The following is a 12,440-nucleotide window of genomic DNA, read 5'->3' on the forward strand; positions in this document are numbered from 1 at the left end:
ACACAGCATCCACCTTGGAGATTGATTGCCGGTCAGTTGATGATATATGACAAAGTTCACCTCTATACATGGAAGAATGACAGAAAATTACAAATTATTACTTCTTTTATTCGCATTTTGTGAAGAACATAGGAGTAAAACTAAAACTCCCCATTACCTGTTGAATGCTGAAACTAGGGACCCAAGGGTAGAACTGAACTCCAAAACTAAGGGTTTTCATGAGCTTGTATTCACATTTAGATGATTATGAATGTGGAACATAGGACCCTCTAATACATATAGACAAAAGTCTACTTATATATCATTACTTATTCATTGTATATTGTACTTTTTATATACACCTGGTGTAGGAAAGATTTTTCTCCATCATCTCTCAAAATCTTATTTGTCAGCGTCTGTATAAGAAAAGAAGACGGGTGGTGTCTGTATAAGAAAAAAAAATGAAAGGAAAATAGGGATGATGGAAATCCCCATAAGGTCGGGCGTCCTTTGGGGCTCTCCCCATTATTTGGCTGGGGATCGAGAAAGAAAAATACAAAAAATTAATATGGGGAGTTAGTACGGGATTAGGTATAATCCCCATCCCCCTCTCCATTTCTCCTATTTTAATTTTAATTTTCGTTGATTATTACATTTATTTCGTTACAAAATAAGAATACGGATACAATCACTGGCCGACTGTACTCATTCCACTATTACCTTGATGAAAGAAATTTACTCTGAAATGTGAGCCTTTTGGTCTATAGATACATCATTGAATTTGAAATATACAAATTTAACATTCTCAATCTATGGCAAAAAACCTCAAAATCCATGTGAAACTAGCTCACGCGCAAGATAAGCACGTGTCATTCAACACGAAAATCCTAGTAATATACTCGGCGCCTTTCACATGGAAATTTTACCTCTGGATCCAGAAATACAATTGGATTTTGAATATTACACTTAAGAATCTTAACTCTGTATACTTGACCACCTATATCCAAAAACTGTATTTTTCCAATACCCTAATCCGCAGCTCTTTAACACTCAGTATGTATCTGATCTTAAATTACCTTCCAAAATTGGTAATACGGCCCTTGATGAAGCATTGTTACAATTTTAACTCTCCTGACATGCTAACACCATTTCAGCATACATATTTTATCAGCTTCATCTCTCTATAATGAACCCAAAAGGTATACAACTAAAAGGATAATTTCAATATGCAGGGTCCGCAAATATGTTTACCAAAGTGCAAGCACCGACTTCCACATTCTTCTCCATTTGCTAAATTCAAGTGCAGAAGGATCAGATATCTTCTTTTCCATGATCTTCTCGATTGAAGGGCCGATTTCATGCACAATTTTGACCGATTCTGAGAGTCGATTGAGCAGATTTACAAGAGCAATTACTTCATTGCGTTGCAACTGCAGCTGCTAAATCAGGAACAGATTAGACAGAAGGAGAAAAAGAGAGATATGAATTCAATTTCAGTGTTCAGGCACAAAGGTAAACTTTATGATTTGCAATTGCAAGCTGATGTACTTAGTTCTTTTTATAAGGTAAAACAACTCACAGATTGTGCTGCGTGATTTTGACCCTCGACAGAAAACAGGATCTTCAATGCAGTACCAAGGCCAAGAACCTGAAGTTTTCCCCAAAGTCTACATTTTTCACAGCCGACACAATCCATCAATGCACTGCAATAAACATGATAGGGGAATAAACCAAGTCAAAAGGTAGAAAATTCACAAGGAACTAGGTAATGAAAAACACTCTTTCAGCTTCAATACTGAATATAAGCATGGCTGCTATATGAAGTAGAAGGATAAATGTTTTACCAAGTGTATAATTTTTCTGAATTATAAAATGTATGAAAATTCAATTTCTGGCATCACGAAAACAGATGGAGATAAGCTAAGGCATTTCAAATTTTAATGAAGGGGCTTGTTAATTTAAAACACTATTAGTTCAGGCTCTGAGCGAAACCTGATATTCCTGAATTGCTTTTGAATCTGCTGCTTCAGTTCAGGCCCACTTTGACCTTGCCACAACTTAGCTTCATCAAATGGCAGAGGGCATGCAGCTTGGAGTTTGGGATTGTAAAGTAGCTGCTTAATTAAAGACACTGTTTTCAGGTCATCTTCATGATTACCAGTATCATATTCAGCCTGCTCCAAGTAATCTGTAGCCTATTAAGCAATTCAGGAAAAATAGAAAACAGTCTTAAGATAAGCCAACATAGAAGACCCAAATATTCAGAACAAATGAACACGAAGAGATACTCACTTTAGTCACTGCACGCAGAACGAAGAGGAATGTGAAGTACAAGTTTCTTACACGATCCTGATATCTTAAAACACGATCATACATCAATTCTGGATTTTTACCCCACTGAAATTTCCCCAAAAAAAAAAGGGTGTCAGATTCAAATCAATTTGTTGTGGGGGGGCGGGGGGGGGGGGGGGGGGGGGGGGGGGGATGGAAAAACTTTACAGTTTCTATTTTGCCAATGATAAATATTTCATCCAGTTATCAATACTAAACCATCTAATAAGACACAAGCAGGCTATCTATCTTCTTTTTTTTTTCTTTATTTCAATTTTTTCAAACATAGATCATTTTTCTGCCTTCATATATTAAATGAATGTATGATGCTGGCAAACACCTGAAAATAATAGTCTTTTTACTCTTGAGCGATGACCTCTAAATCTCTCACAGCATATTAAAATAAATATTGAAACCAGAGATTATAATCAAGAGTAAAATGGTAAAGCTTACCAGATTTGTACTTTCATCAAGAAGATAATCAGCAGCTATGTGAATGGAGATTGACGAGTGAAGACCAGATATTAGCTTGTACAAAACCTTTTTCTCCTGACATATTTCCCCTGATGAATCTGCATGAAAGATTAAATCCCGTGATATGACCAGGACACATTTATAGAAGAAAAGAAAACAAAGACAAAGAACAGCATTAACTCTAAGCAGTAATTAACAGAAGCCTACATTAAGATCACCACAATGACCAAAGAATATATATACTCCTGTGTGCAAAGATTTAAACACTTGACTAATGTGAAATATATTAGGCTAGGACATGATTACAGTCAAAATTGTTTTCACCAAAGTATTTTAACAATATGAATTAGGATATTGATAATGAGACCTCAAACCATCGAATTGCTTCACACTCATGTCAACATACCGCATCAATATAAGCAGTGGGAACGAAAAGTTTTTCTCCTTTTTTTTCTTTTTATTTTTCTTTCCTCAAAGGAAACAAGAAAGAATACACTTTAAGAAAACAAAATTGCAGCTTTTTTAACATATAAGGTTTTAAGCTTTGACCAAACTCCAGCGAGAAGCCACACTTTGTTAAAAAAAACCAAGAATTTCAGCTTGCTGGTAGACATTTATTCTAGTTGATGTTTTAAATCATAAAGTTTTAGCAAAATAAGTAGTTCGCAAATATAAGGTTTGCCTGAGCCTTCAAAAAGTTGAAAGCATAGTTCACAAATATAAGGTTTGCCTGAGCCTTCAAAAAGTTGAAAGCATATTTTTCTTCTCTAGAACATAAAGAGGTAACAGGCAATCACAGCCCTCATTTTTTCCTTCACTCTTTCCTCCTTTTATCTACCACCAGAAGAAAGGCCCAAAAACAAAAAACTGTGAAATATGTTTACAAGATCACATCCACAATTTCTCAGATACACAACCATGTACAAGATCATGAAGATGGCAACTACAGCAGCAAACAAGTGGTATAAGCAATGGAATGGAATCAAGAAGAATAGCACCATGCACGGGGTGACAATAATGGAGATAAAATTGAAAAATATGATGAAACTGGTGGCATAGGATGGTATGAGGGATAACAACGTTGCGGTGTATTATCGAGTAATAAGTATACTCAGACAAATATATATATGGAAGTTAACAAATAACACAGAAGTAACAAATAACACAGAAGTTATACTAATAAACAGTAAAAATTAATCACAACTCACAACAGTCTCTAATTCACTGTGTCAGAAATTTATTTCATGGTTATAATGTTCAAGAAAGTCCATTGTCCACAATGATCCAGAAAACAGAGATCAACTCACATTTTGGACAATTTTCTGTATAAACAGCATCCCATATCCTCCTTGCCGATGGACCAGTATAGCCAGTGTAACGCTCAGGATTTAGTAAAAGATTTACATATGTCATCTCGCCTGCAAATTCAACAGTTTTTCATCAATCCCCACACAGTTCTCTGCAAATATCACCTCATTGTCAACACAGGCAGTGTGCATCTCTAAAATAGAAGTGGTGAATTGTGGCCATACTGAATATCAAGTTCTTTTGATATGTGCAAAAATCATGAATTCAATTTTTACCCAAACCACATCCATGATAGATCCCATGAAGATACCAAACATAAGGTAACTGTATCCACAGTTTCTAGATAATCCTAAAAGTTTCCTTTCTATCCCTGATTAGCAATGGTCTCCGACCACTAGGGTTCAGGTTTTTGTCAAATCGAGCTGAACTGAATTAATATTTCAAAAATTATAAACCGTCAGTTCAGTTCAGTTCTCGGGGCGATGGTTTCTTTGCTCACCTCTACCTGCTGCAGAGAAAAAGCACCTGAACCAATTGTGAACTCCAGGATGCAACATATCCAATCTTTAAACTAGATACAAGAAAAATACGAAATATGAAATAAAAAGTAGCAGTACCATTATCAGTCTCATCATCATTTGTCCATGGGTTATCTGTCTCTATCCAGCCTCTAAAAGCTCTCTTGTCCAATGTGCGGTCAACAGTTGCCTCTGGCTTTCCCTCTTGACACATTAGATCATCTGATGGAAGGATATGGAATGGCTTTTTAAAGGGCTCTGGGAATTCATTTTCTGGACATTCACAGACACTACAATCACGCAACCGGCACATACCATCATCTGGCCAGAAGGGGCAGTCACACCACAGCTTAGCCTACAAAGGAAAAAGGTACATCAGGGCCTGAAAGAACTAAACAGTAAAAACATGACCATATTGATCCCAAAGAGCAATTTTGTTTTCAAACCAGGATGCAAAAAACACAATTGTCACATTTTGAAGAATCATTGTGTAATTCTTGTACACAGACAAAGAGAACATCACACTGAAGCTATGGCCTTCCCAAGTACAAAAGGATCCCCCAAACAAAAAAAAAAAAATTATATCATCAGAAAACATAAAATGACAACAGCACCATAAAGGAAACAATTGCTAGACTGGCTTATGACTAGCAATATTGGTGAACGATAGCGAATATCTTACTTTCCTGGTCGAAGCTAAACTCATCTCATAAGGCATTTATTTTTTATTAATCCTTTAAAATAATAACTTAATAAAGTGCCTCATATACTATATCTTGAAAATGGTGTTTAAAAACAAAGTCAAATAACAGTGAACATGGCGAACAATGCATGGTACAAACTTCATATTTTAGAGCACAAGCGTTAGTTGTTTTGTGCAGTTGCAGAAAAATGCTACTATCAAACTTGAACTAGCTACATTTTCAGAATGGTTTAAACAGAGAGAATGCCGGCATAAATGAAAGGCCTTAACGCCCTCTCCCAACTAAACATGGTTCTACAATAATATAAAAACAAGCTTCAACGATAATCACTTTGTGCATTTAACATACGGGAAAACATATAAAATAAGCTTAATTAAGCACACTAATCAGACCTTGAAGTATCGGAAAAATGGGGTTGTAACAAGTTGTTGTAACAGAGGATGTAAAACCTCCCCATTAACACTGTCTACTGTCTCGTAATCACAACAACAGTCCTCAACCATGCCCGTATACTTTACAGAATCCTGCACACAAAAAACCCAATCACAATTGAATTTCAAATAACCAATACAAAATCACCAAAATCCCAACCCAATAATTTCTCTTGAATTTGCACAAACTAAAGCACCGATTAAAGTGCAATGACCAGTCCACTTCGTCTTTATAACTACAAAAGCGCATCAGCTAAAGCGTTTAACTGACTCAATGACAAAGGTACTTGACCACTTAAAGTGAATTGAGAATGAAAAGGGGTACCTGAGAAGAAGAGGAACAGTGACACGACGTTTGATTGTTGGCGAACAGAGCTATCTTTGACCCGGTCCTCGTCATCACCGCCGCCGTCGCAAATAACACCACGATCACAGCCCACACTGACCATAATCCCCTTCCCAACCCCTTCTTCTTCTTTTCTTTACTGATTTGACCATTCCTCTTCTTATCCTTCGCCATTCTCTCAGATTTTTGAAAAATTTTAACAAATAGGGTTTTTGATGTGCAAAGGATTTTTCAAGTTTCAAAACCCTCAAAATTTATACAGACGCTGCAATGGGGTTTTGATTTTTGGCTTCTGAAATGGTGGTCAGAATTGTAGACAAAGCAGACAGATTCAGAACCTACGCGCCTTGAATGTTATTTCGTTAACGGTTAAGGAAATAAATATGATATTTTGGCTATTACTACTCGCAGTGAACATGTGGACACTCTATCTACCAATGAGATTGGAGCTCTTCAACACGTGTTATATTTTGACCGCGAGTGGCAAAAATGTGCTCTCTGGCGCGAGTGGCAGAGTAGATAAGTGGCAAATAGACATTAATGTAAGATCTAGTTTGTCGTAAGTGACGTGCTTCGGCCAATGGGAGCTCGAGTTGGTCAAATTTGGTTTTGCCACATTTTTTATGGGAAATTTATAAAAATAACCCACAAATTTTTGTTATTTTCACAATTAGTCCTCTAAACTTTTCCTCAACATTAGTCAAACATAAGTTTTTCTCCCCAAATTACCATTGTTTACAAACCAAAAGCAACTTTTCTTCTCCCCCTTTATCAAATCAAACGCAGCCTTAAACTCTTGAATCATCACCGGCGACGGCAAACGGCAACGACAAATGCCGACGGTGAACAACAAAAGTGAACTCCAACAAATACAGCATAATCCATCCGGATCCAATACTAATCTGCATTACCAAGTGATAAGAGTTATTTTCTCAACTTGCGAGAGTTTCAGTGCTATTGCATCTTGGTGCGACAGGCACCTGTCGCACTAAATTTGTACGACAGGTTGCCCATCGCACCAAGAGTGATTTGCACCGAAACTGTGTCTTAGTACGACAAGCTGGCAGCCTGTCGCATGAATATGGTGCTACAGGTGAGGCAATCTACCTCTTCGTGCGCATCAAGCAACCTGTTGGACCAAGAGCCAGATTCATTGCAACTCAATCTTGGTACGATAGTGCAACAAGCAACCTGTCGCACCAACATACAATTATTCTTTTAATATTATATATAAAATTTTATTCTCTTTATTAGTTTCATAGTGCGTAATTAATTTTTTTTAGGGAAAAGGACACAGAGATCCCAAACCTTTGAATAAGGGACACAAAATTCTCTAATATTTCAAAAAAGACACTCAGACCCCCATTGGTTAACAGAAACTGTTTCGTTAAATCATTACAAGGTTAATATCGTAATTGCAGATTAATAACAAGTGAATTGACTAAAAACCCACACACACACGACACGCACAAACAAACCCCACACACACGACACGCACAAACAAACCCCACACACACACTGCTTCCAAACAAATCCTTTAACACACACACTCACGGTTTGCCTTGCCGAAAACTGCTGGGGCTGCCAGAAGTTGCTGGAACTGCTCGCGCTATCAGAAGCTGCTGGAACTTCTGCTCGTGCGTAGATCGAGACCGCGTCAGGTTGCCGGAATTGCTCGCGATCAAGGAAATTGCTAGAACTCCTACTCGTGCATCAATCGAGACTGTGTCTGGCTGCCGGAACTGCTCACGATCGAGGAAGCTGCTGGAACTGCTCGCGTTTGGCTGCTGCTTCTGCTCGCGTTTGGCTGCTGGAACTGCTAGCGTTTAGCTGCTGCTTGTGCTCGCATTTGGCTGCTGCTTGTGCTCGCGTTTGGTTGCTGCTCTTGCTTGTGGAATCTCATGTTTGGTTGCTGGAATTGCTTGCGTTTGGCTGCTGCTTGTGCTCGCGTTTGGTTGCTGCTCTTGCTTGTGGAATCCAGGGTTTAATTCTCTTAAAACTTATTTTTTCTCTTTAGTTTTCATTTTTTTTACTAAATTAATTTCTCTAGCATGTTTGATGCATATTTGATGTATGTGCAAGAATATAAATAAATGATTACGAGATTTTTTTTTTTTTGTTTATGGTTGTTTGATGAACAGAGTTCTTAATTTGTCTGGTTTATTGGAGATTTCTTGCTAATTACTTTTGTTATTTCTTTTCTTTATCAATTTTTAGATGTGCATGAAATAAATGAATCAATTTTATTTTGTTATTGAGATATTATGCATTTTTTTGAATGGTCCTGGAGCATGTGAATTTTGTGCTTAATTTATTAATGAAAAGAATGTACTGGTTTGCAGATGGTAACAAATAATGGCATGCTTTCCCAAACCTAAATACTCACTCACTTTATTCTTTTGAACAAGAAGATGATGAAGCATATTGGTCAAATGATGACAATGAAGACATAACACCTGTTGATGATGAAATGGGATTAAATTGGGATGATGAGGGAGTGGATGTTGGGCATATTGAAGGTTGTGAAGAAGTGGATTATGAAAATAGTGAAGAAGAAGATAGAAGTCTTTCTAATTGTGAGTCAAATGATAGAGAGCATGGCCTGCTTTCTGATTCTGAAGATGAGCAATCATTTCATTGTTCAAAATCTAACCCTAATGAAATGATTGAAATCACTGTTGGGCAGGAGTTCGACAATGTCCAACATTTCAGAAGAGTACTTGAAAACTACGTTATTAAGAATGGGTTTGATCTTAATAGAATCAAGAATGAGAAGATAAGGTTCAGAGCAAAGTGTTCCAATGAGGGTTGCCCATGGTTTATTTATGCAGCACTAGTAGAATCTGGGACAAAATTCAGAATTCAGAAGCTGAATAATGTACATGAATGTAATGGAGTGTTAGAGAGCAAAGAGGCATCATATAAATGGATTGCCTCTCAGTTTGAGGGAACTCTTAAGAATAACTCGAAAATGCCTGTAAAGGCAATGAAAGATGAATTGGTTTCTAATTTAGGGATTAAGGCAAGCATGAAGAAAATGTATAGGGCCAAGAAAAGAGCAATGGATAAATTAAATGGGAACTATGCAAATTCTTATCAGAGGCTAAGGGATTATGCTCAATTACTCAAACAAAGAAATCCCAATACGTTAGTAAAGATGAAATTTGTGTCTAGTTTTGATAAAGATAGAAGACTAGCTTTGAAGTTTCAGAGATTTATGCTTAGCTTTGCTGCTTTGAAGAATGGATTCATTAATGGATGTAGACGGTTTATTGGATTGGATGGTTGTCATTTAAATGGGCTTTTCGGAGGTATGCTATTATTAGCAGTGGCATTAGATGCAAACAATGGAATTTTTCCGATTGCCGTTTGTATTTGTGAATCAGAATGTGCTGATAGTTGGAAATGGTTTTTGGCAATATTGAGTGAGTGGTTGAACATAGAGAATCAAAGTCGAGTAACGTTTATGACAGATAGGCAAAAAGGAATATTGCTAGGTTTGGAAGCATATTGACATGGTGCAACAGTGAGGCATTGTGCTAGACATATATTTGCTAACTTAAGAAGTAATTGTTGTGCAAATTTTATTGAACTCGCAAGTGCACAAATCTATTGTAGAATAGATTAATGGAGACGAGTGTCAATCCCACGAGAAGGTGGATTTTAATTATATGTAGAATTAATTTTGTATGAGGGTGGTTGGATTTGTGGTGAAAATGATTTGGATTATCCTAAAATTGGAATTTAAATGGCGAGAATAAATTGAATAGAAATCTATTAAAATGACGTACTTGGGTATCTGGATCCGTATCAACATGCATCATGGGCTAAATATTCTTTATTAATACCAATTAAATCATGAGGGGGGAATCCACACCTCATGAACCACACTCTAATCAATATGGTGCTAAAGGCTTATCGTGCCAAATAATAATAACCTTGTAATAAGGAGCCGGTGTAACCAGGCCGATATTTAGACAAGATTATTATTATTTGTTGACGAAAAGTCAAATCATCCACAAAAATTAGAGGGGAAAAGAAAATAAATTTACCAAATAAAGCCTATGACACATGTTGAGACTTCACCTTTAACCCAAACTTGAAAGAAAATTAACTACTCATAATTGAACTAGGGGTAAAATGGTAATTTATTAAAATACGTAGAAAATACAAGATGGAGAAGGAATTACAGAAAATGGATCCAAAAAATGGATTCAGAGATATCCAATTAAGGGGGGAGGCCTCTTTTTTATAGATACATGGAGTAAATCATGGTCATCGGATTAAAATCAGTTTGGACGCTTAGGATTGCGCCACGTCATCAGTCAACAGTACGCGGTTTGACCACGTGGATGAACAGTAACATGGTTTGACCCGGGTTGAACAGTGACGCGGTTTGATTGAAAATAATCATGTGTGATGCTGTACCGTACGCGAGATTTTTGGTCTACTGATGTGCTGCCACGTCACCATCAACAGTACATAAGAATTTTAGTCCAACAGGATCGTGACACCTCATCAGTCAATGCCACATCATCGGTCAATGCCACGTCATCGATCCATCTATGTGAACAATGTCGTGAACAGTAACGTAGACAGTACCGTACACGTGAATAGTACCGTACACGTGAACAGTGTCATTTTTCCTTTTATGCTCTTCCTAAGGTTTTCGATTGTCCTGAGTTTAAAAGTGATGTCCGTTTTACCGTCTGATCTCTTCTTTATTGTGAAATGACTATGATGCCCCTAAAATACATAAAATATTTAATTAAAATAAAACACACATAATTAAATCAAAAGAATGTTAAATACATAAAAGTAAGGGTGTTAGTAAAACTTGAAGTATAAAATGATGATTTTCTCCTTTATAAATATACATTTTCTAACACTCAACAGTAATCATCCTGATATCATCTACAGAAACCTATTTTAGACAGCAGCAAGAGCCACTAGTGAAAAAGAATGGGAAGACAACATGAAGAAAATAAAAACAGCTAAAAAAGACACGCAAGCTGCTTATGATTATTTGATTAAAATTAATAAGAAACAGTGGGCCAGACATGCATTTCCTGATGATGTAAAAGTTGATCATGTAACTAACAACTTAACTGAGTCATGGAACAGCTGGTTAAATGAATACAGAGACAAGCCTGTGTTGACACTTATGGAATTCATTCAGAAGAAAGTTATGAAAAGACTGTATAAAAGGCATTCTGATGCAAGAAAATGGATTGGGAAGCTGCCTCCGACTGTGAGGAGAAAGTTGATTGTTTCCAGACAAGAAGGAAGATATGTAAGGGTGCTTATGGCTAGTGAGTATGAATTTGAGGTGATGGATGAGAATAATAAAATATTTATAGTTAATATGCAGAATAAAACTTGTGATTGTGGTGTTTATCAAATTTGTGGGATACCATGTAAACATATCATCCCATGTATTACTTTAAGACATGAGGATGCTGCTGATTATGTGGATAAAAAACTGACAGTGGAAGCATATTTGGCCACATATGCAAATATCATACATCCACTTCCATATCAAAGTACATGGGCTGTTGTTGAAGGTCTAAAAATCTTACCTCCATATGTCAAAATAAGAGCTGGTAGGCCTAAAATAGTGAGGAAAAGAGAGCCAGGGGAAGAACAAGGGAAAAGAAAGACAAAGCAAAATGTAGCAGTTGTGCAATTTTCGGCCATAATAAAAGATCATGTAAAAGACCAATTGATTCCACTCAACACCCCTCAGGTAAGCCTAAATTTTTTTTTTTTACGTTTTTATATAAAAATAAAGTTTATATACTAATATTTATACATTAATCGTGCAGGAACAACCACACAAGATATGAGAGGAAGCTCACAAGCTAGTAATCAGAGTTGTTATACCAATTTGTGAACAGATTATGTTTTTTTTTCAAAAAATATTATGGTTATTGTTGTAATGTTTACCAGTACTAATTTGATACAATATTATAATACAAGGATTTTTTGTTATGTTTACTGGATTTATGGTTTTTATGTCTATTGGATATGTTATTTAGTACAATTAAGATTTTGTAATTATTTATTTTTATTCTTGAGCAATGGATTAAATTTATTTAGTTTGAAGAGAAAATTTGACAAAAAATTAAATGAAAAAATTGGGTAATGAAGGTATATTCGTAATTTTATTAATAATATAGGGATAAATTGGACAATGAACAATTATTTTTTAATATGCTATAAGGGTATAATGGTAATTACACTTTAAAATTATAATTTCTGTTAAAAGAAACGGTTTCTGTTAACTAATGGAGGTCTGAGTGTCTTTTTTGAAACATTGGGGAGTTTTGTGTCCCTTATTCAAACGTTG

General features: G+C 36.2%; 2 protein-coding genes across 3 annotated transcripts; one reads left to right on the plus strand and one right to left on the minus strand.

Moving 5' to 3' along the window:
- Positions 1 to 678: 678 nt before the first annotated feature.
- Positions 679 to 6,434, minus strand: LOC18049598 (endoplasmic reticulum oxidoreductin-1). 2 transcript variants are annotated; one of them, XM_006440949.2, is made up of 9 exons: positions 6,071 to 6,434; positions 5,707 to 5,838; positions 4,710 to 4,965; positions 4,092 to 4,202; positions 2,764 to 2,882; positions 2,272 to 2,376; positions 1,972 to 2,174; positions 1,559 to 1,682; positions 679 to 1,415 (listed from the first exon to the last, which is right to left on the minus strand). In XM_006440949.2, exons 1-9 carry the CDS (start codon positions 6,263 to 6,265, stop codon positions 1,227 to 1,229), a joined length of 1,434 nt encoding a protein of 477 aa, XP_006441012.1. In that variant the 5' UTR covers positions 6,266 to 6,434; the 3' UTR covers positions 679 to 1,226. The 2 variants fall into 2 exon arrangements, with proteins under 2 accessions (XP_006441012.1, XP_006441011.1); XM_006440948.2 differs by having other exon boundaries at positions 679 to 1,418.
- A 2,127-nt stretch (positions 6,435 to 8,561) lies between these two features.
- Positions 8,562 to 9,605, plus strand: LOC18049599. Its single transcript, XM_024186974.1, has one exon. The coding sequence runs from the start codon at positions 8,562 to 8,564 to the stop codon at positions 9,603 to 9,605; it is 1,044 nt and encodes a 347-aa protein (XP_024042742.1).
- The last annotated feature ends 2,835 nt before the right edge of the window (positions 9,606 to 12,440 follow it).

Source organism: Citrus clementina, unplaced genomic scaffold, assembly GCF_000493195.1.
Source record: "Citrus clementina cultivar Clemenules unplaced genomic scaffold, Citrus_clementina_v1.0 scaffold_3, whole genome shotgun sequence".
NCBI lineage: Eukaryota > Viridiplantae > Streptophyta > Magnoliopsida > Sapindales > Rutaceae > Citrus > Citrus x clementina.

Bases quoted from the DNA above. Each gene is read 5' to 3' on its own strand.
- LOC18049598 (XM_006440948.2), bottom strand. From the start codon at position 6,265: ATGGCGAAGGATAAGAAGAGGAATGGTCAAATCAGTAAAGAAAAGAAG. The intron at 2,883-4,091 runs GTGAGTTGATCT...TCTTTCATGCAG, and splicing joins TACAGAAAATTGTCCAAAAT to ATTCATCAGGGGAAATATGT. The intron at 2,175-2,271 runs GTGAGTATCTCT...ATTGCTTAATAG, and splicing joins TTCTGCGTGCAGTGACTAAA to GCTACAGATTACTTGGAGCA.
- LOC18049599 (XM_024186974.1), top strand. From the start codon at position 8,562: ATGGGATTAAATTGGGATGATGAGGGAGTGGATGTTGGGCATATTGAA.